This window comes from Pogoniulus pusillus, chromosome 4, assembly GCF_015220805.1.
Source record: "Pogoniulus pusillus isolate bPogPus1 chromosome 4, bPogPus1.pri, whole genome shotgun sequence".
NCBI classification, from domain to species: Eukaryota; Metazoa; Chordata; class Aves; order Piciformes; family Lybiidae; genus Pogoniulus; species Pogoniulus pusillus.
Genome location: NC_087267.1, coordinates 38,783,501 through 38,811,063, shown reverse-complemented (window position 1 = coordinate 38,811,063; position 27,563 = coordinate 38,783,501). Strand labels below are relative to the sequence as shown.

Below are 27,563 nucleotides of genomic sequence, written 5' to 3'. Positions count from 1 at the left end.
GAACTTTATACTCCAAATTACTACCCTTCTCCTCCTCACTGTGCAGCTAGGTCTACTTTCTGTCTACAGCTAAGGCTCTGCACCCCACAAATAGTACATGTTATCATTTTAAAAGTAACAGATCTAATTGCTAGGCTACAGATAAATACTCTCTTTCACCTGAAGAGGTCACTGCCCTCCATACCAAACACCACCACCTTACGATCTGCCAGCTAAACTGCTTAGATACATGTTCTCCCTTCAGCCAGTGAGGGGAGTTGGCAAAATCTAGTCTTTAGTTGGTATACATCAGCTTGGCTCGTTTTGACTGAAACACTTAAAGACTGCTTGTAGGAGCAGTTCAGGCAGCAGATCCAAGGGGCCATTAAGTTTGTGCCAAGGAGCAATATGCTTTTTGGACAGCAATACTGTGAATAGACAGCAAAATGCAGCCTTATTCCTTTAGTATTTGTGAAAGGATCTGTCAGATGAGAAGCATGCAGATAGCACATTACCAGGGAATGACACATCTTTGTGGTTTGCAATCTGTCTTTTAATGGTCCACCATTTACTCCGAAGCCACTGTGGTGAGCGGACACTACTCCATCCTTCTGCAAGTAAATCCCAGTTGATGTCATTTTCATCAGACACTTCGAGTTCCGCTATCCTGACAGGATAGAGAAAATATTCACCTGTTAGAAACTACCCTCCAGACTGGAAGGGGTGTTGCACATCTCTGGGCTTGTCACACATAACAGCAGCAAAAGGACATGCTAGTTAAGAGTCCACCAGAGCTCATCAGTTGACACGGGCTTCCAAGGCACCACGCTGCCAGAGGTCGAGCAGAACCATAAACAACAGAAGACGGACTAGACCTGTTAAGATGATTCAGTCTATCTCCTCATCATGCAGGATTAATCTCTTTCTTGACATACACGTTGGGACTTTGATCAGATTAATCTGAAGCATTTGAAATGCTGGTGCTTGCATCTTTTCTCTTTGAAAAAACATTCCCCAAACACATCTCCAAGGCAGGAAATACTTCCTGAGATTCACTCCGAACTTTCACCTAATTAATTTCGTGTTATGATATTTACTTTTATTTTCTCCTAAATAACACTCATCCCTTCTTAACATAGATTTTGGGCTCCTTTCAGATGTTTCTTAGCCAAAGCAGATGAAGCTAACTACTGCATTAAACAGTTTCTCATTAATCAGTCCCATCAAGCTCTTCAGGAAGGGCAAAATCTTTACACAATTTTATGAGATCTTAAGCACACACTACCAGAATCTGTTTAAGTATCTCTGAATTGTCTTCAATCTTTATGTGGAGCATACGTAAGAGAAGTGAACAGTGACAGTGGTAATGATTTTTGTGAAAGAGAAGTTCTCTTCACAATCCAAGCAATAGCAGTGGATAGACTTAATTAAAAAAAAAAAAAAACAAAAAGAAAAAAGGCAAAAGCTACCAAACCCAACTCTGCAGGATGAGTTAAGTGTATCTGGACAGGCCAAAAAAAAAAGCTCATTTGTACAGAAACATTAAGAATTATAACCAGCACGTTGTGAAACATGAATGAGATTCCTCATTTTGAGTTCATGAATATTGCTTTGCAAATAGCACTTAGGTTTCCTAGATGTCTTGGCTTTTTCTTCCAACCCAAAGCTATCAATCCATAAAAATCCACTGGCTAAAAAGTCGGAGTTAAAAGCATTCAAAATGGGAGAGCACAAAATATTTCCCAAGTTACTACCAGGTTGCTAGTTCAAACGTTGTCAAATATGCTGATATCCAATCAGTGTTTGGTGGCCTACATGAAATTAATTTGCAGTGGGTTTAGTCCTTTGAAGACAAGGTGTCCACATCACAGAAACCACCACCACACTTGACCCTTGTTGGTCATCTCAGCAGAGAGGCCAAGGACTGAACGGGCAGGGAGACTGAACTACCCTCCAGTTAAGGGTTGAAGCACATTGGTGGGGCAATGTGTGGGGAGCTTGAACGGTTGCTGCCTGTGCTGTACCTTTTCTGTGGAATAAAGAAGACTTCAGTCTCCAGGGCTTTCAATCTGACACCTTTCACGAACACTAACATTCACTAAAAAAACAAAAAACAAAAAATATGTTCAATAATAAATCTCTGGGAACTGTAAACACAGCTGTGATTTTTGGAGGGTTCTAGATTTTTTAGTGTCTAAGAAACCAGCAAAATGGACCCCAAAGAAATCCCACTACCATCATGTATCATGAACCTTTAAAAGTAAAAATAACAAACCTCAGGATTAGATTTATTTCATCTTCCTTGGTCCACTCAGTGCCCCCACTTTGTTTCCAGTTGAGATAGTTGAGCCATTTAGAGCGGCATTGCTTTTCAGAGCGCGTCCCGACCCGTTCTGCCACAGCAGCCCATGAGACACCTTGTGTGACAATGTCACCTGGTTCTGTGCTTGTGAGCTCATGCACTACTTCTGCTAGTCTTTTTTCTTCTTTCTCTGTCCACTTTCCTGAAAGAGAAAAAGCCCTCCAACTTAACTAAGAGAAGATGCCCCCCAGTTCTGATCTCTAACACACTGGCATCTAGCTTCAGAGCCTAACACCTTATTCCAGATGCAAATGCTGACTTGCAAAGAAGACATAACTGCTCTTACTACTAATTTAAATTACATCCCTTCTTAATTAATAAATGTTGAATCCCACTGGTTTGCTTCCAGGTTTCCCTTATATTTCTCTTGCAGATGACTGAAGCAACGCGAAGCCAAATACTGACCAAAGCAAACTGGTCCAAGCTACCTGAGCTGTACCAAAGTACACAGTAATTAAATAAGGTCTGCCTAAATTTTCCTTCCATTTGAATTTATACACTACAAAATCAACAGTATTTCACTTGTAAAGTGCATCTGTCTCTCAACACCAAATACAGAGCATATGTTTATAAACACAGGATGAGGGGGAATGAATTTAAGCTGGCAGAGGGAAGATTTACACTGGAGATTTGAAAGAAATTGTTTAGAGTGAGCATGGTGAGACACTGGAACAGGTTGCCCAGGGAGGCTGTGGATGTCCCCACCCTGGAGGTGTTCAAGGTCAGGTTGGATGAGGCCTTGAGCAACCTGGTCTAGTGAAAGGTGTCCCTTCCCATGGCAGGGGGGGTTAGAACTAAATGATGTTTAAAGTCCCTTCCAACCCAAACCATTCTATGAATCCACAAATAAACATTAAATCAAGGGAAAGTAATTTTTAATCCACCTCAAGAAAGCATGCTGCAGGACACAAACTTACGATGGATAATGGACTGCAAAAATAAAAGGAGTGTTCTGATCTTTAGGAAATGAAACTGGAGAAGCCTATACCAAATATATTTTAAAGATGTCCCCCAGATTTCACATTGTAAGCTACTCAGTTTTGGGAAAATAGTACTGACAAAGGTAAAGGTGGCAGAATTTTACCTAGAACATCCATTCCTGTTACCAGCATGTACCTCACCTGTGTTGCAGGTATCCTTCATCAGCCTACATCGATCTTTTACAGATGAAGCACTTCTCCCCAGTGCAGCTCCTATCGTGGCCCAGTCGTTACCATGCTTTACTCTAAGCCTAAACAGAAACATGCTCATCAGCACTATGTTCAGATTACCAAAATATCAAATGTACTCTAATAAAAGCAAGATAAACCTGCAGCTTAAAGACAGTACAGGAAGTCACTTTTGACACTATGCTATTAATATTTTTTGTCATCACTGCTTATTTTCCTATGTGTTTCCAGAAGCCTTCTGGGTCAGCTAAGCCACAGGATAGTCACTTACAAAATGCTTACTATCTAACTGTCTTGTAGGAATATAGTGAAGCCTAATTAACATTGATATTGTATTTAACACACCCATTCTATACAAGTTCCTCAAGGATCTGCAGGCAGTATAAAGATCACTTGAGGAATCTAAATGATGCCCAATAGAAACCCAGGAATCATGCAATTTAAGCAAAATACTGCATAATCATTTTCATCATTTTTAACTATTATTTTCCTCCCACACAGGATACAGGTTGCTTAACGTGGCGAGCCATGACTGCTTCTGACACGTCTGGAAGCACAGGCACCTTGCAAATGACATGAGCCAGCTAAATTGATCCAGGTATGTCAATTAACTCAATGAAATACACTTCCTTCCTTCCATCCAATCTGGTTTCTTCAAGCTGCTTAACCCTAGAAAGCTGCAAGAGAATACAAGTCTGCAGCCCCACCTTGATATGTCAGGTTTCTTGTTAAAATCAAAGAGCCTTACTGACAATTTACTCCACAGGGGAGAGCCTACCCTGGCTGCCACCTTCCTCAGAAATAGATAATCTAAGGGTAGGTTTCCTAAAGAAAGGGAATTTGTATTTCACAAACATAACTGCAAATATTAACTGTGTTTGTGAAAATCTGAAACGTTACCAGTTTCAACAGAAGGCTTGCTTTGGAATTTTGTTGCATATTGCTTACGTCCCTAACATCACATTAGAAAGTGTTAAAAAATGTAATTCAAATACATTTTATTTTTACTTATGACTTCAGTGACCACTATTTCCTGATAGAGTTGGAACACTCACATTTACTTGTAACTTTTCAGTGATTTCACCTAACAAAACCAGCAAAAATTACTGAAGCCATTAAATATAAACAAGGCAGCATGGTATTATTAAGGAAACTACTTACTCTTTAAGTTTTTCAATTTCCTCAGGAGTATACCTAAGCAACACATAAAAAGACAACTTCAATAGAAAGCGTAGAACATAAAGATTTCTGCTTCACTAAGAGAGTAAACATTTAGCTACAAGAGATTAGAGAATTTTAGCTGTAAAAACCAATCTGATTGAATGCTTCAAAAGAAAGAGTACTAAGAACAGAATTAGAATTTCATGTATTAGTCTCTCAGACAGCTAACGTTTCCTTCCCTTCTCAGTTCACAATCACCTTAGGGCTGACTTTTCTGTTAAAACAAAAACCAGCACTGAGACGGCAGCTTTAATATCGAACTACTTTTAGAAACTAAACTCAAACATCTTTCTCAGTGCTTCTGTATGGTCCTATACCCACTGCTTTACAGACGGGCAAACTAGGAGCATAGGGACAGAGATCAATTAGCTCAGGGTGACAGAAAGAAACTACATCTCAGCAGATCTGCATCAGTCTTCCAATCATATTGGAACACTCTCTGCACCTTTGTTTTCCTTTTACAATTTAATACAACTATTGTCAAGGTTGATTAACCAGAATTTAGCAGAGGTGACTTATGATTAGGAAGAGCTAAGTCTGTTGGGTTACAACCTTCTGTCTCACATAGAAGATGTCAAACATTAAATACAAGATCCTACTCATACCAATAAACCCATACAGCATTAAAGGTTTCCATACTTGCCAACGTGGTTTCTGTCATCGTACATGCGAAGAACTCTTCTATAGACAGCAAAGAGAGGCCTATTCAGACCCCAAGCTATTGTCCTGTAGAAATCTTTTCTTTCATCTTTTGACATTTCAAATATAATTTCAGTGGCATCTTTTATTCCACGAGCCTAGGAGAAGACATTTTCAAAAAAGTAGTTACAAAAAAAAAAAAAAAGAACAAAGCACAACCAAAGCACCTTAGGTAAAATCTGGAAATCTTTAAGCAGAACATTGAAGAAATGAAGCTCAGCACGTTAAGAAACAATTTTCTATGCATCTCAAATACTGCAGTCCAAAAGTTAAACTGAGTAGTTATGAATTAGCTATCTAAAATACAGACTCTCGAACACTAGGTTTTGTTTGGTTGGTTTTGCACTAGAAACAGAAACTCTTAACTTTCAATCTGCCTCATGTATATTTCAAAACACTGAACCATCATTTAGAACATCATGGAAAACAGGCTGTGGTGGAATTAGCCTGGAGTTGTAGAGGGGAAGGCTGTCAAAGAGTCTTATATAAATTTATGACATAATTTTGTACATTCCTTATCTGAAAGTAATTTTTGTTCAGTTAAACTACTCCTTTTGTTCTGATAGAAACTCAAAGTCAATTAAATACAAACCCACTGGAGTTAACTTTAAAAGGAAAGCTTAACTTCAGCATAAACCAAAAAAATAACAGTATTTCCATTATTCAAAGTAGTACAAGGAAGTAGATAAATGGGGAAATAACAAATTGAATGAGTTGTCAGTAACTCAAAAAAGTTATTCAGCTAGCTTGTAAAAGCTTCTCTACATTAAAAAATTAGTTATTACCCCTGAATGATTTTGTATCATAAATTCTAACACACGTGTGGGCAGGCACACTTCATATAACTAATACTGAGGATTTTTATACCAATGAAAACTAAATTGAGGGCTTTTTCCGTTCCACAAATGAAGGATGGTGAATCTGTAATATCCAGGATATATATTCTTAGCTGTAAAGGTTCAGCTCAAATATTCTCAGCTGTTAGCCTACCACAAATATGACTTATGGGCAATTAGCACTGTCACCATGTAACTGCATACCTATTTTTACTCTGAACGCTGACACCCATATATTATGAGGAAGACAGCAGATAAAGGCATGCTAGTCATAAACAAAAACATCACTTAGCGTAATAAACAAATACAGGTTGGTACTAAAGAGCTCTGGAAGTTTTATTCAGTGCTTTGTAAGGAAAATTTGCCCTACTCCTAATGTAACTTTTTTCCACTGTCTTCACCAAAGCTTTCATAAATGATGCATACACAGAGAAAGGGATTAAGCCACCTGACCATCCTGTTCAAATAGTTTATATTCAGCACACAAATTAAGAGCAATGTTATATTCACTCACCTTAAATCCTGTGTACAGGTACTGTTTTGTTATGTATTTCAAATGAATAATGAGTATTTCTGTTACAAACTAATCAGAATCACTTACTGCATCTTCTGAGAAGTACTGAAGAAAGTTGGTACATTAAGACAGTCTTACACATACCTTTAAATAACGCTCAATGTTACTCATCAAAATGTCAATTTCTTCCTTTGACCACATCCCCTGCTTCCACTTATGGCCTGAAAATACAAATGACAAATTAATTAATGAAGTGAAAGTCAGCAAAACAAGAACAAAAATACGAGCAAACACAACCCTCATTACTGTAATTAATGAACAAAAAGAGTAATTGTAGTCACTTTGACTACAATTAATTTTAAACAGATGTCATTTCAGAATTATAAACAAGCCCCAGCAACTGTCAATTAACGTTTAAATAATGTGAGTCAGACTCCTCTTCAAAAACCATCCACTTCTAAAAAACAGAATATTAATTCCTCTCTTTGGTGTCAAGTCACATTTTTAGGCTTTTCATCCACAACTACAAAATTTGTCTTTAAACTGACAGCAGAAATCTCCATGCACTCCAATGTCCAAAACTCCAGAAGCTGGGAGTTAAACTGTGACTCAGAATACTGCTTGAGGAATTGGCAACAACACGGGGTTCTCTTACATGCCTTATCACTTCCCAACATGTGAGTGATGCCACCTACTGTGAGTACTTTTCATAGAGGTAAAAGGCTCTACCTAGCCTATTTTGACAAGCTGGTCTCTCTCTTTTTCCTTGCATTGGGCACAATGCCCAGTAGTGCCAATCAAGATAAGGACTCAAATGGTGCAAACCAATTGAAACAAACATTGTTTCATCAATGTCCCTTTCTTCAGTAAATACAATGCCTCAGCTAAGCTTTAAAAGAAAAAACAATCAGCTTCAGTTTTAAATCTGAGGTCTATCAATAAACCACTAAAACATTCCTACCCTCAATTTATACTTAGATTCCTCTATTTCTCCCTCATGCTCATACCACATTTAATATTAATGGCCACTTGTAATTAAGATTATGGTGCTGACCCAGTTCACATACTAGTGTGTGCTGGCTACCTGCCCATTTCTGCTCAGAAAAATCAGGGTACTTCCTTCTCAGCATGCTAATTACCAGAGCTGAGAGGCAGAACACACCAAAGAGGCTGTTTACTCAAATCCAATTATAATGAAAAGTACAGGCATTATTACTAATTCCATTGGAACTGATGAGAAAAAACTCTTCCCTATGCCTGATAGCTTAAAGTGCTTCTTCCAATGCTACAAAGACAGAACAATAATTTACTACATAGTTGTGATTCACACCTCTATCCAAGCACCTAAATGGACTTAGAGGGACACTGCCACTCTCCACATTGAATAACTAATACCCAAATGTGTTGGGAAGAGGAGTGTGTTTTGCAGTTCACATGTTTGCACATTCAGTGCCAAGATTATTATAACCTGCTCACATATTTTCAAAGTATTACTAGGGGGAGACTGCTGTAAAATGATCAGCTGAGGCAACAGACATCAAACTCCAAGATACTGCAAAAGGAGACATATGATGTGATTTGTCCACAACTCATCCCTGTGACAAAGCATGCAGATCCCAATAAAAGTCATGGACTGGTGGGGTTTGGAAGGGACTTCTGGAAACCATCCAGTCCAACCCTCATGCTAAAGCAGGTTCATCTACAACAGGTTGCACAGGACCATGTCCAGGTGAGTTTCGAATCTCTGCAGAGAATAAGACTCCACAATCTCCCCTGACAGTTTGTTCCAGTGCTCTTTCACTCTAGAAGTGAAGAATTCCACCATGTACAGATTCTCAGATACTGTTCTTGTCATGTTTTGTTGCAATGCCTCCCTCAAATTATTACACTCTTAATTAGAATCATCTGATTACAGCCCTCATTCATTCACAAGTGTAAATGCCACTTGTGATATTGTCTCTTGATACACCTATGAGACAGCTACAAATGCAGTTAAGTTTGTAATATACTTAATGGGACACACATTAAACATGAGGCCACCAAGTCATATGAAGATAGTAATTCCTCTGCCAAGTTACCAGTACATACTTCTCCAGTCACAGCTGAGGATGTGCTGCTCCCAACCAATGCACTTTACCATGGGGTACTGAAAAATACTGTTATCTTTGTGCTTACTCACCCCAATGCACTGCAACTGCAGCAATGTTTTTCACTACCTCTACCCAGCTGCCTCAATGCTTGGACTCTCTTTGCTAACCAAATTTGCCCCGGCTCTTGGGGTGACCTCTGGAGTCCTATAAATCTACTAAGTAAGGTGGTCAGACAGAAAAAAAATATATATTGGCTGTTAGAATTAACTGTTAGTGTACACTTGGGATTGGAGAGTGGTCACTGACAGAGCTGCCTGGCTCACTTTCCTTGAATTTTCTGTATTGAACACCCATGCTCCGTGTGCCTCACCCACATTTTTTCACTGACTCAGCAGTAAACTCACCTCCCTGGAGCAGAACTCACTGGGTAACAGATCATTTGCCCCTGTGACAGAACACTATTACCTCTTTTCCTAACTACTCCTTTTTTACTTAAAATTTTCTGATAAAACCTTTAATTGCTTTGAACTGACAGAAAAAGATGTATTTATTTTTCCCCTAGCAAGAGCTTAATTCAAGGTAAGAAAAACAGCAAAGAGACTGAGGAAACTGGAACATGTCTTCATTTGAAAATAAATATTCTCTCTAGGTTTAGAAAGGCACTTCCCCTGGGCAAGGGGGTGTGGTATGGAAAAGATCTCAAGTTCATCAGCTACTACATGATTGCAGAGACACATTTTGAAAGAGAAGAATGCCAATGGAGTGGCAATTTTTGGAGCAGCAGTGATTATTTAAGTAGATCCTGGTCTGCATTGGTCAAGGTGGATGGGGCTCTAAGCAAATTGACCTAGTCAAGAGAATGTCTCTGCTCACTGCAAGAGGATTGAACTAGATTACTTTTAAAGGCCACATACAACCTAAAACATCCCTCTTCTTCAGAAGCAACTCCATTCCAGAAACTGCTTAATATAAATCACAAGACAGCAGCCCGATTAGTAAATCCTTTTTGGAAGAAGATGCAGTAATCTAGGCACAGTTGTTTTTTTCACCTGGTGTACTTCCCTTCTGACTGCAGCTATCCATTTCCCAACCAGGCAGAAGTGCAAAGCGAGCAACTGCCCAGTCTGTGCCTACACACATGATCTACAGCAGAGCTCTACCATGGCCACTATAATCACTGTAAGTCTTGCAAGCATGACCCTCTCTAAGTACACCTGGAGTTCTAACTTTCTTCTTGCATACTACGTAGGATGGTCAGGACCTAATGCATTAGATCTCAACATTTTTAGAATTGTTCTTCTCAAATATCCTCACTAAAAATGCCAGACCAGAGATTACATTATGCAGCCTGTAAGAAGTTCTGAGACATCTGAAATATCTACCTTTATTTGTCAGAGAATCCTTATCCTCTTTGGTTGTGAACCAAGCTTGACTGACAGCTGACACTTCTTCATTGCCCATTGGGGAGATTTCCTCCAGTTGTTCATTCTGAAGAATCTTGAAAAGACCAATATGAAATTGTCCAGTAAGATCTTCAGTTCTATCTATCATTTTGCATTTAGCATGGAGGCTTAACTTGGAAGGCAAATGAAACCAGCACACCTAATTACCTTGTTGACTGGTCATAAAGTGCCACTTTTTAGATGTTCATATTGCTTAACATATCTGAGTAAAATTTAGCATCTTAACATATGAATGCTATGAGAATTAATTAGATAATCTCACAGACTGTGGAAAGAGGACTATGTCTGGCATCTCCAATTTGCAACTTTAAAATATGATACACCCACAATGAGAACTGTATCTAACTGGTGACAATATAAAGTGTATTTAGGCTTGCTATAAAGCTTAATTTATAATCAAAGAATACAACAATAACAGACAAACTTGTCTTCCATGCAGATCACCACAGAAACGGTAATTATTGATGGAGGATTCTACCTAGTACTGTTTGCCATATTGCTCTTTGTTACAGTATAAATAACCTCTTTTCTATCTAAAATGATTCAACTGTGCTTTTATAGAACATTGATATGTGCTCAAATACATTAGTTTTATAGTAAAAGTCTCATTAATTAAGCCCTTTCTGGTATTTGTTTCCCTTCTCATTTCAATTTAAATAAAAATGTACATCAAATATGACAATGTTGAAATTCTACTGTACCTGGATCTGAGTAACAGTTCCTTCGTCAATCTCATCTTCAGCTACCTCAGTGGTAGCAGTCATGGTCACCTCAAAGCTCTGATCATTTTCTGAAACTTCAGAATGCACTAAGTTAGTTGTACATCTTACTCCTGTAACATTTTTAATGCAGGCTACAGGATTTAGAAATTGCTGCCTTCACACTGGAAGTTTTCAAGAGGCCTTAGTCAGTATTTATTTGCCAACACAGTAAAATAAGTGAAACAACTGCTCCTCTTCATAAAATTTAAAGGTGGGGTTTGAAACCTTCCCTTTTACATTACAAGCAAAAACTAGTTGGAAACATATAAATTAAAGGTGTTTGATCTGGTACTGCCCTTTGGTACCATATTAATCCTTCCTTTTCAGCCTTGTCTTCAGTAGTTTCCAATTAATTAAGGACCACATTCAAATCTTTCAGTCGCATTCTTTTCTCCTAGCTTTCCTTCACCATAATAATGCCTTTATTTCTAAGGAGTTTCTACCTACTAAGTTCCACCAAATGAATGGTCACTCTAATGGTCACTGCTAGTTTAACTTGTTAGATGGGTTTTGTCCCTTGTGAGGTTATATTGAACTATCTAATATTCAATCAACTTCCTTAAGACTAACTCAATATTAAGCCTATCTTTTCTACAGCAATTTCTACCTGAAAAAGACCCTGTATCTCAGTATTACAAAACATGGAAATGCTAACTATACTATTTGGTCACTAAAAAACCCTAACAGCTCTCTGCAAGAAGAGAGCATCTCGTTTGTTGTTTATTCATTTATCCTTAAAGTTAATCAATGTATCTGTGTCTGCAGTCCTCTATGTACAAGGCAGGTTTATTTTGCCAGTACTGTACAGGTAACAATTTCTCATCCAAGGCTCTGAGAGGGAAAGATGACACCTAAGTATATACCTAAGGGCTAAAAATAAAATGGAAAACATCCTAGTGTAATAAAGAGAGTCAACTTTTAACCTTTACCAACAGAAATATTTTCTATGAACATACTTAAAAGAACATACTTGGAACTGCAACGACAGAAATGCACGGGGTGGAATCATCCAGGCTTTGATCATCCTCTGATAAGCAAAGCTTCTTGTGTGGAGGTTCAGTGCTGTCTTCAGAGTCTACTTCATCAGCTTCTAAGAACAAAAAGATAGGCAGGTTACTTTCTGTAAACAAAGTGGAGCTTTGGACAAAGTTCTGTTAACAAAGTGGACCAAACCAAATAGAAGCAAAGTGATAGCTTGGTTCAGTGCTTTACTACTGATCAGGAACAAGTTATGGGCATTAACAGTTCATAGACTGTCTTCAACTTATCTTTTCTCAGAGGGATTTTCTTTTTCAAAAATCCATCCATAGTCCATTATATACAAACAAACTTCCTAAGTCTACAGGAAAATGCTTGATCTCAAGAACTCATTTGCACTGAAATAAATCAGAACAGCTAAATCCTTGTTTGGAACACACAAAGTGTTGTGATTTAAACCTACTTTGTTCCGTTTCAGTTTAAAGAAGGATTTTAGTGTCAAAATAAGCTGAAACTAGGGGGCAGCAAAGTGATAGGGTTGTTGGACCAATGAAGAAGAAAAAATTGCTATGCAATACAACTGCATACCATTTTGAGGGCAATGAAGTATAAGGTTCCCTTCAGTGTCCTGAGTCAAAGTCACAGAGTTCACGGTTTCTACTGTCACTGTGTCAGACTCTTCTTCAACTGTGCTCATACTCAAACCTAAAAAAGCAATACACAAATTACTTTTCTTCAGCCAGACTGCCACTTTGACCATAATGTCGCTTCCTTTAAACCACCAGCAAAAACTCCCATGAGGAATGACAAATGCCTGTATGCTGTTTTACATGAACAATTCCATGCTTAAGACATTTACCTGCCTTTACTTTCCTACATACTTACGCATCATGTAGGGGCAATATCAGAGAATTTCAAAGCCACTTTTCCAATTAAAAGTAGTACCCTGTAAGGGTCTAGAGCACAAATTTTATGAGGAATGCCTAAGCCTGGAGAAAATAAGGTTCAAGGCAGACCTTATCACTCTACAACTGGAGAGGAGGTTGTTATAGAGATGAGTGTCAAATCCCTTCTGCAAAGTAACAAGTGGCAGAACGAGGAAATGTCCTGAAGTTGTGCCACGGTGGTATAGATTCTAGGACATTAGGAAAAATTTCTTCACAGAAAGGATTGTCAAGCACTGGTGCAGGCTACTCAGGGAAGTGGTAGTCACCATCCCTGGAGTTGTTGAAAAGACATGTAGATATGGTGCTCAAGGGTATGGTTTAATGGTGGACATGGCAGTGCCAGATTAATGTTTGGACCTGATGACCTTAAAGGATTATTACAACCTAAAAGATCAGACAGATTGGAACCTGATGATCTTTAAGCTTCCTCTCAACTCAAACCATTCTACGACTCTGACTTGCATTCTACTACTTTTCTTCTTAAAACACAAACCTAATTTTTCCACACCTGCTATGCTGGACACTGGAATGGGCTGCCCGGGGATGTGGTGGAGTCGCCGAGCCTGGGGCACTTCAAGGCAAGGTTGGACGTGGCACTTGGTGCCATGGTCTAGCCTTGAGCTCTGTGGTAAAGGGTTGGACTTGATGATCTGTGAGGTCTCTTCCAACCCTGATGATACTGTGATACTGTTTTTGTTTCACTGCTCATTTAATATTTCTATCATCATACAACATAAAGCTAGTTAGGTCTGAGAAGCATTCTTGTAGCATCACACTACCAACAGCTGCACTATTTACAGATTGCTAGATAGCAAAGTTTTATTCTTCTTCCACACACAGAACTAAATGTGTATCTAGATTTTTTTCCCCTTCAGCATTGAAACATCATGAGCAACAGAAAAGCTGGGTGCAAGCCATCACCAGTATAAAACATATCTCAAAAAAGATGTTATCCAGGGTAAGCAGTACAGACTGAAGTCAGTGAATTTAGGACAAAACTAAGTGCTTCTGATGATTTCACTTGCACTGTGAAAAGTATTATGAAGTAATCCAAAGCTTATACAAATTTCAATGGAAATTATTACAGTGACTAATTTTGAAGGGGAAAATAAAAAGGTTCTAAACCATCAAATACAAGTAAGTGATTCTGTGAAATGTCACTTTTCCAGCTGCACGAGCTGAATGGAATCACATCTAAAATGCCCTGGAGTTTTGCAATAACCTCATCAGTCTTTAGTACCTGGGTTCAGTGACTGTCTGTGGCAGATTTGTAAAAAATAACAACAATAATCTACTTCTCCTTGAAATGCTCAGTTCTTTTTTACGTTTTCTCTGTGAAAAGTAATTATTTGTAACTTTTATGTTAAGGTCAAGATACTGTTATCAACAATATTAGCTTATGTTATTAAAAAAAGAAATCACAATGGCATGACAAAGCTTCCCTATACCAGACCAAGACACCCATATACTTGTAAACAAAGTAGAATTCACAACCTGTATTTTAAATCCCTTGTATAATGTTAATAATACTGCTTCAGCAGGAAATTATTTAACTTTTAATCAGAAAATTTGGCTTTGCTATTAAGATTCCCAAGAGCAGTGTTTTCTTGGAAGGATAAAACTACCGACAGTCTCTCAATAAAATTACTTCTCACCTCTCCAGCTTGGTGTAGATTTGGCACATCTTTCAGCACACGTAGTGCCTGATTCTTAGAATGAAGTGGTGTTACCCTTCTGAATGTGTCAAAAACTTCAGATACTGCTGACATTTTCAATGAGAGAGTTCTCAAATTTACTTTCATACCTACCATTAGCAACAGATTCTTGCCACATGCAAGTGTGGGAGGCGTAACTTCCTTGGCATTCATCTGCTTCTGAGTTTTACAGTCTCTGCTCTGCCCTGTTCTTTACTAGAAGTGAATCTTGCTGTACAGCTATAGCACTCATTTTTAAGAACTAAAAACAACATCCATAACTCTGAAATATGGAGAAAGAAATCCAAAGTGCTGTAGCTTCATCTCAGTTTTGAGCTATTCATGTAATTTTTTGGGAGTGAATAAATCAGGTAATTCTGGAGGACCAAAGGAAATAGCTAAGCTTCTCTTATTTATATGTATATAAGTGTGTGTGTGTGTATATATATATGTATTTTTTTACTATAGGGAATGTTGTAGCAAAAATTCCCAAAGGCACCACGAGGAATTCTTCTTTACTTATATCTGGATGAATAGTGATAATATTTATTCTTTATAGCCAACTGGAAGCACCTACTTTTCTTCTCACCACTATAAAGGCTTGAACATCATGAGATTTATTTTTATAAAACATGTTATGTCGATCATGTACTTCACCCAAAGCTGAGCCAGAAGCACTGGAAACTCTTAATACCATCTACAGCAGAAGATACAGAAAGACATTCCTTCTTTTTTTAATTGAAAGACTACTGAACAGAGAGATAGCAAATCTGGGTCATTTTTTCATCAGTTACTGACGACTTGCTGAGAATCAAGGAGTATGTTGATAGGATTGGGCTCTCAAATGAAAACCAGAGCAGTTAATATTAATTTCCATTTTCTCCCTCACTGGTTTGCCATCTTAGAAAAGGACACAGAATGGAAAGAGTCCATGCATCCAACCTTGGGATTTCCATCATAGTTGGGAGAAAGATAAATCACTATCAGTGGCTGCTAATCTTGTCACTTCCATTTACACAGAACTGTAACAGGACTCTAGATGAACAGCTGAGGCACCACGTCCAACAGCAGCACTGATTCTTCTCATGGAGACAGAGGTCTACTCCTGTCTGCCTGAGCTCCCAGGTACTCCTTTCAGAGCACCAAAACCCGTGCACAGCACATTCAAGGAGCTGCAATTTCCTAAGTACTCCTCAATGTAACTCCTGCACTTGAGGAGGGTTTTAGAACTTTTGCCAGCCTTTCAAGAAAGGTTTATCCCAACAGTAAGTGCAGGCTCTCCAAGGAAAAAAAACCAAAACTGACCCAAACAAAACCCCACAACAAAAAAAAATAGCGTATTTCAAATGTTCACAGGATCACAGAATGTCAGGGGTTGGAAGAGACCCAAAGCAGCTTTTTTGAGTAAAGGCAGTAGAAACCAAGCCTAAAACAAACAAACAAAACAAAACTTAGGAAAAGTCAATTTCTTGACTAAAAAAAATCCCACCAACTCTAGCAGCCTTGGCCCTTAGCTGAAAATGGCCTGCAAAAACACGAGGACTCAAGTCAAAATCACATAGGTATTTTGGAGCTTTTATTCATTCAGTCTACACAAATAAAAGAAAACTGAAGGAAGCACATGAAGAGTACCCTAAGCTAGTTTTCTGTGTGGTGTGGTAGACTCACTTCAGGGCAGGAATGCTGTTTGGAAGGATCCTGACAGGCTTGAGAAGTGGGCCAAATTGCATGAGGGTCAACAAAGGGCAGCGTTTGGGCTGAGACAATCCCAGGCACAAATACAGGCTGCATGTAGTCTCTGAAGAAAGAGACTTGGGGGTGTTGATTGACAAGAAGCTTGCCGTGAGCAGGCAGTGTGCTCATGAAGCCCAGAAGGCAAATTACATCTAGGAAGCATCAAGAGGAGCGTGGCCAGCAGGTCAAGAGAGGCGATTCTGCCCCTTTACTCTGCTATTGTGAGACCCCACCTCAAATATTGCATCCAGCTCTGGTGTCCCCATCACAACAAGTGCATAGTAGGTTTTGAGTGGATTTTAGGAAGAAATTCTTCAGCATGAGAGTGGTGGAACTTCGGAATAGGTTGCCAGAGGTCATGGACGCCTCCTCCCTGCGTTCAGGGCCAGGGTGGATGAAGTCTCAAGCAACCAAGCCTAGTTAAGAGGTGTCCCTGCCCATGGCAGGGAGGCTGGAGTAGATGATCTCCAGGGCACCTTCTGATCTGAGGCATTCTATGAAGTTGTTATTTCAAGGTACATCTACAGTAGCACAGGAAGGCTAGCCTAAGAAGCCATGAATTGATGACTGAAAGGTAAACAAAACAAAAATCTGGAGTAACTTCAGTGGTTCTTCTGTGCGAAGAGGAAACGATCTCCAGATCTCACAGAAATCACTGCATTAAATAATGATCAAGTACCACATACGCTGAAGGTAACATCAAATATGACAAAGATGGGTCCACTTGGAGGTTTACAGTGAGCTCAGTGGCAAAGGAACAGTGCTGCTGCAGGAGACAACACCCTCTGATGCAGATGTCTTTGATACTGGCTGCAGGGACACTGTACTCACCCTGTATGTCCTTGATTTATCATATGATGACAGCCCAACTCATGCTAACCAATGCTGTACCACTGCAGAGGTATTTTAGGACATGCCATGCAAATTGTTTAATATAGCCACTTGCACATCCACTACAGGTCTGCTCTTGAAAGTTAATTCTTACCAGCTGAGAAGCATTGACTGTCATTAACATACCAGTAATGTCACCACCTCCAAATAATCACTTTCTTTTCATAACCTCAGTATACTTTTGAAAATACATTGCCTTCTATTTTAAAACAAAAAGCTTGCTTTAATTTTAAATGCATACGACTTTTCCCTAACCCTCCACTCAAAACATATTCTTCATAGAGATACCAACCTACAACTAATATTTCATGTTCTATGGGGGAAGGGAGCACTGTCAGATACATCTGCATTATCTGTGTATGTGTATTAGGTAATGCAGTGAAAACAAGATCACCTTAATTCTTTGAGAGAGTAGCTTTAAAAATAGTGTGGATTTCATAAACACTTTTGGGTGCATTTACCAAATACAACATTTTTAAGAGTTGCATTACAATTCTGTGAGTTTCAATATGCAACCAAACAGACAAGTACTTTGCCTACAAGAACCATTTAATAGAGAATTCCAATACAAACTTTCAACTAAAGCCACATAATACAGTTATTTGAAAAACATGCAGCAGATTCAGGCAGAGAACCCTCATAAATCTTCTTCTGTACTTGTTTACAAAAAACGAACAAAAAAGAACATTTTAATGTAAAAACCCTAGAATTCTAAGTCATCTTCATCAGGCAGATGGGCTCAATTATTCTGTGGGTTGTAAAAATTAAGGACTTAGAAATGGTAGTTTTACCCTCACAGGCAGAATTCTGTCACTATGCCCAGTTGTTAACTGAATGTTATGTCTAGTCTTTCATGGGACTGCTGTTAATCTTTTACAATTTCGACATGAAATGATATTAAAGGCTGTATTTTCTTCATTGGACAAAAAGCAAATTTCACTAAATTCCTCAAGAAGCAAAACCAGAAGTTTATTAAGGGAAGATTTTAGCTACTGAGGCATCTAATACTGGAAGAATCACATGGGATACACTGGGATTTCAAGGCATTCATTCAAGAATACAAAAGGAAACAAAGTCATTACTGGACCCTATATACCCCAGATTTCAGAAAACCTGCATGTTTAGTGTTTCCCATATCATGTCTCTTACTGAGTCAATGCTTTCAATGCATAATTAGGAGTTTTTACTCTTCAATTAGTTCTAATTCTCTTATGCTATTCAACAACAAAAATATTTTCTCCACTCAGATCTAGAAATCCAAACACAGGAATTGTCTAAAACCTGCAACAGATCAAAGAAGAAAGGAAACTGAACAAGGAAAAGACAAAATTTATTAAACTGTATCAGCATGTTACAGTCCTCTAGGAAGAGTTGCATCCTACTCACCAGTGGTATTTAGAGAAGTGGGCCATCACAAAAATGGAATATACAGGAGACAGTGGGACAAACTGGTCTCATTTTCATTGATCCAAATCTGGCAGAACTCCATGGGTTCTAGCCTATCCATTGATATTTTAATGTAAAGCGCTGAGCATGTTTTAGATGTCACACACAGAAGAAAATACACAAGCTAACCAAACAAAAAAGCCAACTCCTAGCTCTTTCCAGAGAAAACAACACAGGAAGTTTTTTCTTTTTAAGTCACAGAAAATGTCCCTCAGGCACAAGGTTGTGACTAGGAGTAAAAATATTGATACATCTGACACGAACTAAAATAAGTAGTATTTTTCTTTCATGTAAATCAAATTCCATTCTAAGAACTGCAGTAACGACTTCACCTTTATAAACAATAGGCAAAAAATTTAGCATGAGAAGTTTGTTATCGTACTTGTAGGTAAGACTGATAGGCAAAGTCACTCGGCTGCTGATGGATGTGGACAGAATTAATGATGATAAATAAGGAAAATGTAAAATACAGAGCAGACATATGGAGGCCTTTGTTACACATCCATCTACTAAAATTTTGAGTGTTTAGGACAAAAAATCATTGTCTTTCACATTCCTATTTAAGAGGTTTCAATGTTTGGTCTTTTCAGTAAGTGGCAAAATGTTACCTATTAAGTTTCTATGTCTGGAAAACAAGCATGAATTTGTTGCTACTATTATATTTACATAGATTGATGGAAACCAGATTTTGAACGAGATGCATCCATCTCACTGCAAAACCTACATTGTCTGGTTTTGCAAAAGGACTTTCACTACACTGTTAAGAAGCCAACCTACATCAGTAAGTTTGCAGATGACACCAAGCTAGGAGCAGGTGTTGATCTGTTGGAAGGTAGGAGAGCCCTGCAGAGGGACCTGGACAGGCTGGATGGGTGGGCAGAGGCCAATGGGATGAGATTTAACAAGGCCAAGTGCAGGATTCTGCACTTTGGCTACAACAACCCCAAGCAGCGCTATAGGCTGGGGACTGAGTGGCTGGAGAGCAGCCAGGAGGAAAGGGACCTGGGGGTACTGATAGACAGTAAGCTAAAGATGAGCCAGCAGTGTGCCTAGGTGGCCAAGAGAGCCAATGGCATCCTGGCCTGGATCAGGAACAGTGTGGCCAGTAGGACAAGGGAGGTTATTCTGCCCCTGTACTCAGCACTGGTCAGGTCACACCTTGAGTACTGTGTCCAGTTCTGGGCCCCTCAATTCAAGACGGATGTTGAGGTGCTGCAACGTGTCCAGAGAAGGGCGACAAAGCTGGTGAGGGGCCTGGAGCACAAATCCTATGAGGAGAGGTTGAGGGAGCTGGGCCTGTTGAGCCTGGAGAAGAGGAGGCTCAGGGGTGATCTTATTACTGTCTACAACTACCTGAAGGGGCATTGTAGCCAGGTGGGGGGTAGCCTCTTCTCCCAGGTAACCAGCAACAGAACAAGGGGACACAGTCTCAAGTTGTGCCAGGGTAGGTATAGGCTGGATGTTAGGAAGAAGTTCTTCACAGAGAGAGTGATTGGCATTGGAATGGGCTGCCCAGGGAGGTGGTGGAGTCACCGTCCCTGGAGGTCTTCAAGAAAAGACTGGATGAGGCACTTAGTGCCATGGTCTAGTTGATTGGATAGGGCTGGGTGCTAGGTTGGACTGGATGATCTTGGAGGTCTCTTCCAACCTGGTTGATTCTATGATGCTATGGTCAGAGCAGTGCTGGCAAACAAAAAGCGCTTTCTAGATTACGTTAACAGAGAACTCACAATGCCCAGGTGGGGCTGAACAATGCTGACTGTGAATTAATGCACACAAACACTGTTTGTCAGCTAAAGCAGCAGGTAGTAGAAGGATAATCCGCTTCACTCTGCCCAAGTGCACAATTAACAACGGAGAGACCTCGAAAATAAAAAACAACCAACCAAACAAAACCCCCCAAAACCCAACCAAACAAACAGAAAAGCTTGTCCGACCGAAAATTCTTTATTTTGGCAACCCCCTCCTCGGGATAACTCCAGCGCAGAGAAGCCTCGTAGTACTTTTAGACAAACCTCTGATCTTGGCAGAGATACACATTTCACACTCCCCTTTAAAGATACAGCCCCAAGCAACCTTAAATCACAGCTCTCACTGGAAAAAGAAAAACGAACCAGATAAAAGCCACAATCTCAGGATACTCCAAACGCAGACTCTGCTAGGGGAGACTGAAGATTTAAACGCGTTCGTGCCGCTGGCCTTTTATTGAAAGAACCAAGGTAGCGGCAGCCGAGTGTAAAGCGGGAACCTGACACACAAAAAACCTCTCACGCCACCCTCTCCTTCGTCCTCCCTCCCAATGGAGCCAAGGTTCAGTTATTTTCAAGTCTTCCCCTGGTTTGCCGCGACGCTCCCCTTCCACATTTCCTTCTGCGCAGCACTCCCGGGGCCCAGCAGCACCCGGGACGGCGGCAATTGACCGGGGGCACAGGAGCCATCCACGGCGAAGCAGCGGCCCTGCCAGCCTTGCCCCAGCCCCCGGCACTGCCCCCAGGGCGGCGGCTCCGCGCCTCAGGGCACGCCTCAGCCCCCCACTGCCCCCCGGTCGCCAGCGCCGCCATTTGGTCCCGGGCCGCCATTTTCCCGTGCTCTCGGCGGGCGGCGGCTCTGGCGGAGACCGCTGCCAGCTGCGCTCCTAGCCCGACCCGGCCCGGCTCAGCCCAGTCCGACCGCAGCTGAGGCGTGAGGCCGGACATGGCCGCCTCCTTCCCCCGATCTCCTCAGTCCGCCGCGTTCAGCCTCCGCAGCGGTCCGGCCGCTCCCGGCCCAGTCAGCCCGCAGGCCCCCGCGCACTTACTTCCTGTTTTGGGTCCGGGCACTTGAGAAACCAGGATGGAGACTCCCAAGTACCAGGATGGAGGCGCTGAACGGCAGCGAGCGGCGAGTGGGGGAGGCGGAGGCAGCGGCGGGGCAAGGCGCAGGCAGCCCGCGTAGCCCGCCGGAAGGTTCCGCCGCCCGCCCTCCCGTCGCTTCCGCTCCGTCTCGGCGCCAGAAGGCGCACAGCACCGAGCCAGCCGCGCCGGTGGTGCTCTTCCTCTCCACGGGGGAGGTGGGACGGGCCCCCAGTGCCCGGCTCCGAGGAGAAGCTGCTCTTCCCAGCCACGCTTCTTTCATGGCTTGGGCTTCATTTCCCTCCTACCTAATGGTCTGGGGAGGGTAGAAAAAAAGGCAGCCAGTTACAAAGAGTGAACTCTAAAAGTGAGAATAAAAAGGGTGTGTGAGGTGCTGTTCGTGGTGCCCATTGCCTCATCGAGTGGGTGCCTGCAGACACCCTAACCTCTGGCGAAAAAAGTCACCTGCTGCACCCCCTTAGAATTGGTACTGGTAAGGTGCGAGGGCGAGCGGCACCCTGTGTCTGTAACTCTGTGTGCAAGAGCCTCATTGCGCTTCTACCACGAAGACCGGTTTTGATTGCTTCCCTCACGCAGTAGGCTTCCATCTGCATCTTCCACCAAACCTCAGGAGCTTCAACATCCGCTCTTGTTACCAGCTGTTTCTGCAGACCTTCCTCACAGACTGCAGGGAGGCCAAGAAGCAGAATCTGTTAGGCAGGATTCAGTTTGGTGCCTTTTAGCATTTTGAAATGCCAAAAACATCAAAGATGCCTGTAGAGGACAAGTCAGCATGGCAAGGGGAGCCCTTGGAGCTTCTGAAGCAGCAACTGGAAGGAGTCAAGGCAGAACAGATGCTCCATCTAGTCCAGGATATGTCACACGGTTCTAAGGGTAGGTAACTGTATCTTAGCCATCATGTTTCAGGTAGCTCTGTCCTAAGCGTGCTGCAGCTTTGAGATATTACAGGATTCAGCAGGGTCCTCCCTGCTTGGTTCTTCCCATGGATTTTCTGTGAAATATTGTGCAGCAAAGCTTGATTTCATTGTCTGTTACTTCACATGAAAGCATAGTCAGGAAGAAAAGGTGGAGATTTGTGTCTGTAAAACAAAGCCTCCTAGTTTGGTTGTGGAAGCAGAGGGGCTAAGACTCAGAATTGAAAGCAGGAGACAGGGCAGGATGGGGAAGAGACATTGCACATACAGTAGTGGTGGTGAAAGAGCAGAATCAAAATGCATGGCTAGGGGACAAGGAGAAGGCAGCTGGCATAAGAGCTGAAAGCAGGATTTAAAGCATCTGTTTTGTGCAAAGCACACTTTGGTGCCTCTGTACTTGGTCTTTTTGGACATCAAACCTCAGAGATCTCAAATTCCATTTCTAGTAGTTGACTTGAACAAACAAGTTTAAGTGCCCAGTGTGCAGTCACTCTTTGGCCCAAGTAGAGGTACAGTTCATTTTTCCCACTACTGGATGCAGCTGTTGAAGCTCCTAGCCAAGCTGGCAGCTCATGGTTTGGACAGATTCACTCTGTGCTGGATCAGGAACTGGCTGGATGGCAGAGCTCAGAGAGTGGTGGTGAATGGTGCCACATCCAGTTGGCAGCTGTCACTAGTGGTGTTCCCCAGGGATCAGTGCTGGGCCCAGTCCTGTTCAATATCTTTATTGATGACCTGGACGAGGGTATTGAGTCCAGCATCAGTAAGTTTGCAGATGACACCAAGCTAGGAGCAGGTGTTGATCTGTTGGAAGGTAGGAGAGCCCTGCAGAGGGACCTGGACAGGCTGGATGGGTGGGCAGAGGCCAATGGGATGAGATTTAACAAGGCCAAGTGCAGGGTTCTGCACTTTGGCCACAACAACCCCAAGCAGCACTACAGGCTGGGGACAGAGTGGCTGGAGAGCAGCCAGGAGGAAAGGGACCTGAGGGTACTGATAGATAGTAGGCTGAAGATGAGCCAGCAGTGTGCCCAGGTGGCCAAGAGAGCCAATGGCATCCTGGGCTGCATCAGGAACAGTGTGGCCAGTAGGACAAGAGAGGTTATTCTGCCCCTGTACTCAGCACTGGTCAGGCCACACCTTGAGTCCTGTGTCCAGTTCTGGGCCCCTCAATTCAAGAAGGATGTTGAGGTGCTGGAACATGTCCAGAGAAGGACGACAAAGCTGGTGAGGGGCCTGGAACACAAATCCTATGAGGAGAGGTTGAGGGAGCTGGGCCTGTTGAGCCTGGAGAAGAGGAGGCTCAGGGGTGATCTTATTACTGTCTACAACTACCTGAAGGGGCATTGTAGCCAGGTGGGGGGTGGCCTCTTCTCCCAGGTAACCATCAATAGAACAATGTGACACAGTCTCAAGTTGTGCCAGGGTAGGTATAGGCTGGATGTTAGGAAGAAGTTCTTCACAGAGAGAGTGATTGGCATTTGAATGGGCTGCCCAGGGAGGTGGTGGAGGCACCGTCCTTGGGGGTCTTCAAGAAAAGCCTGGCTGAGGCACTTAGTGCCATGGTCTAGTTGACTGGATAGGGCTGGGTGCTAGGTTGGACTGGATGATCTTGGAGGTCTCTTCCAACCTGGTTGATTCTATGATTCTATGACTCACTAGCCTATGATCTCTTGCAGCTCCCACATTTTTGTTTTGGTTTTATTTTTCCCCCAAGGCTCATGCTAAATGAAGCAAGGCTCCTACATTTGCCTTTTTTTGGAAGTACATTTCTGGTTTGGGTTTTTGGTTTGTTATGTTTGGTTTGTTTCATTTTCAAGGTGGCTATCAATTTGCTTTAAAAGTAACAGGATCTTGCTGAATTGAGCTACACCAAAATGCATAGCCAAGAGGCTGAATTGAGACTACAGGAAGCAGTAATTTTGCTGTTTCAGATATGTCGTCATCACATGAAAAGCTTTAGAAAGACCTCATGTCTTTTTAAAGCAAATATTAAGCAACAAACACGAAGAGGGCTCCTTCCATACAATGCTTTTTTTCTCCGTATGTTACTCCTCAGTTATGAGATTATTATTCATGCTGGCTATAAAGTCTTTGTTCTCTTTTATTTGTCTGGATGTACTTTGTTGAAAATTGTGTTTGAACTGCAAAATTGTTATGTCCTTTTATGTAGTGCTGTCTTGGAACGTGATGTAGTGAGATATGAAGATGATAAGCCACTGCTGTCAGGTCACACAGCAGCACTTTGTGGACTGGGGTACTGGGAATTGTGTGCCACTGTCAGTGGCACAGTCACAGGTCTGCGATATTTATTGCACAATTTGGGGATTATGATCTCTGTTTGTGCTCCCTTTCTCATTTGTACAATGGGAATAATATCGCTTTCCTGACAGATACATGATATAACCACACTGGGGAACGCTTAGGTTATGTCAGGTTCAAGATCTATGTAGGAAAAGCAATGGCTGGAGTTCTTTGGTGTTTGATCAACAGCATAAAATCGTACTTTGTGATGGAGTCTTGTTCTGTGGAGCAAATGAGGTTCACATGTCCTAAGTTGTGATCCCCATCCACAAGAAGGGTCGGATGGAGGAATCCAGGAACTACAGACCTGTCAGCCTGACCTCAGTGCCAGGTAAACTAATGGAGCAGGTTATCTTGGGTGCAATAACTGTGCACCTGAGGGATGGCAAAGGGCTCAGGTCCAGCCAACATGGATTTAGAAAGGGCAGATCCTGCCTCTCCAACCTGATCTCCTTCTATGATCAGGTGACCCGCTTGGTGGATGTGGGGAGGCCTGTGGATGTAGTCTATCTGGACTTCAGCAAGGCCTTTGACACTGTCCCCCACAGCAAACTGCTGACTAAGCTGTCAGCCCGTGGCTTGGATGGCAGCACTCTGTGCTGGGTTAGGAACTGGCTGGAGGGCCGAGCCCAGAGAGTGGTGGTGAATGGTGCCACATCCAGCTGGCGGCCAGTCACTAGTGGTGTCCCTCAGGGATCAGTGCTGGGCCCCATCCTCTTTAACATCTTCATAGATGATCTGGATGAGGGCATCGAGTCAGTCATCAGCAAGTCTGTAGATGACACCAAGCTGTGGGCAGATGTGGCTGGGTTGGAGGGCAGAAGGGCTCTGCAGCAGGACCTTGACCGCCTGGACAGATGGGCAGAGTCCAATGGGATGGGGTTCAATAGCTCCAAGTGCAGGGTGCTGCACTTTGGCCACAACAACCCCATGGAGAGATACAGGCTGGGGTTGGAGTGGCTGGAGAGCAGCCAAACAGAGAGGGATCTGGGGATGCTGATTGATACCCGCCTGAACATGAGCCAGCAGTGTGCCCAGGTGGCCAAGAGAGCCAGTGGCATCCTGGCCTGCATCAGGAATGGTGTGGTCAGCAGGAGCAGGGAGGTCATTTTGCCCCTGTACTCTGCACTGGTTAGACCACACCTTGAGTACTGTGTTCAGTTCTGGGCCCCCCAGTTTAGGAGGGACATTGAGATGCTTGAGTGTGTCCAGAGAAGGGCAATGAGGCTGGAGAGAGGCCTTGAGCACAGCCCTATGAGGAGAGGCTGAGGGAGCTGGGATTGTTTAGCCTGGAGAAGAGGAGGCTCAGGGGTGACCTTATTGCTGTCTACAACTACCTGAGGGGTGGTTGTGGCCAGGAGGAGGTTGCTCTCTTCTCTCAGGTGGCCAGCACCAGAACAAGAGGACACAGCCTCAAGCTGCGCCAGGGGAAATTTAGGCTTGAGGTGAGGAGAAAGTTCTTAACTGAGAGAGTCATTGGACACTGGAATGGGCTGCCTGGGGAGGTGGTGGAGTCACTGTCCCTGGAGCTGTTCAAGGTAGGATTGGATGTGGCACTTGGTGCCATGGTCTAGCCTTGAGCTCTGTGGTGAAGGGTTGGACTTGATGATCTGTGAGGTCTCTTCCAACCTTGGTGATACTGTGATACTGTGATACTGTGAAGTTGTCTCTTATTAAGGGAACAATTACATGTGTATATACCTACTTAAGCTGATGAACAAATCTAGGGCAGAATTTGCTGTGGAGCTAGCAAACCCTTTTTAAAAAGTCGCAGTTCGTTTTTTACCCATCCATGCAGGGTTTTCTTCTAGAGGATCTATGCTTCTGGTAGCCACCAGGTGTCTCTACTGCAATGTGCTCTGGTCTCTTCATCTGCATCTCAGAGATGAAACTAGGTACACTACACTCCCACTCCTCATCAGACATAGGGGAAAAGTGAGGCTCTGGTACTGCTTAATAAGAATAAAATGTGAAATGGAGGATCATCAACATGCTAATATCTCACTATGGTGCTCAGTAAATCCTGAAGGCAAAGCATAAACTCTTAGTAACTCTAAAGGTCATTACATGGATAGTGACAGGAAGTGTAGAAAACTGAAAGCTTAGTGTAGATCCTTTTTCTTAATAGGAAAAAAAAGTTATATCTGCAAAATTCAAGAGAAGAAAACAGTAAAAGTTAGAGAAGGCCTTGAATTATGTATATTAAATACTGGGAGGTGAGCAGGGTGGATGATGCATGAGATGTGTATGGTGTAAATATGAAGTAGATGACAGGGAGGGGTAATAGTCAATGCAGGAGGTCCTGGAGCAGATTTTGATGGAGAATCGTAGAATTGTTTCACTTGGAAAAGACCTTTAAGATCATCAAGTCCAAACATTATCTAACTACCAAGTCTGTTGCTAACCCATGTCCTTCACCAGCACATATATGTGTCTTTTAAAGTCCCTGGGGAGTTTGATAAGCCTTAAAGTGAAGAAGATTCTTCTAATGTCCAATCTAAACCTCCCCTGGTGCAACTTTCATCCTGTAATTTGTTACTAGGGAGAAGAGGCCAACCCCCATCTCACTACAATATCCTTTCAGGTCATTGTAGAGAGCAGTTAGGTCTCCTCTCAACCTCCTCTTTTCTGGGCTAAACAGTCCAAGTTCCCTCAGCCAGTCCTCATAAAGCCTGTTCTCCAGGCACTTCACCATCTTTGTTGCAGTCC

At 42.1% G+C, this 27,563-nt stretch overlaps 1 protein-coding gene and 1 long non-coding RNA gene across 4 annotated transcripts in view; one reads left to right on the top strand and one right to left on the bottom strand.

Annotated features, from left to right (window-relative positions):
- Window positions 1-21,765, bottom strand: part of DMTF1 (cyclin D binding myb like transcription factor 1) — a 34,862-nt gene extending 13,097 nt beyond the window's left edge. Inside the window, exons 1-11 of one of the 3 annotated variants that reach the window (XM_064142596.1) lie at window positions 21,582-21,765; window positions 12,661-12,777; window positions 12,065-12,184; window positions 11,035-11,129; window positions 10,253-10,367; window positions 6,925-7,001; window positions 5,371-5,528; window positions 4,672-4,704; window positions 3,463-3,572; window positions 2,255-2,483; window positions 495-646 (exon numbers count right to left, since the gene is read on the bottom strand). In XM_064142596.1, coding sequence (XP_063998666.1) covers window positions 495-646; window positions 2,255-2,483; window positions 3,463-3,572; window positions 4,672-4,704; window positions 5,371-5,528; window positions 6,925-7,001; window positions 10,253-10,367; window positions 11,035-11,129; window positions 12,065-12,184; window positions 12,661-12,769 — 1,198 coding nt within the window. In that variant the 5' untranslated portion in view covers window positions 12,770-12,777; window positions 21,582-21,765. Of the gene's footprint in view, window positions 1-494; window positions 647-2,254; window positions 2,484-3,462; window positions 3,573-4,671; window positions 4,705-5,370; window positions 5,529-6,924; window positions 7,002-10,252; window positions 10,368-11,034; window positions 11,130-12,064; window positions 12,185-12,660; window positions 13,041-21,581 lie in introns of those variants that run through there. The other 2 variants (XM_064142594.1, XM_064142595.1) reach the window with 2 other exon arrangements.
- LOC135174924 (uncharacterized) lies at window positions 9,532-10,949 on the top strand. Its single transcript, XR_010302147.1, has 2 exons — window positions 9,532-10,049; window positions 10,773-10,949. It is a non-coding gene; the product is annotated as an uncharacterized LOC135174924 (long non-coding RNA).
- Window positions 21,766-27,563: the final 5,798 nt, after the last annotated feature.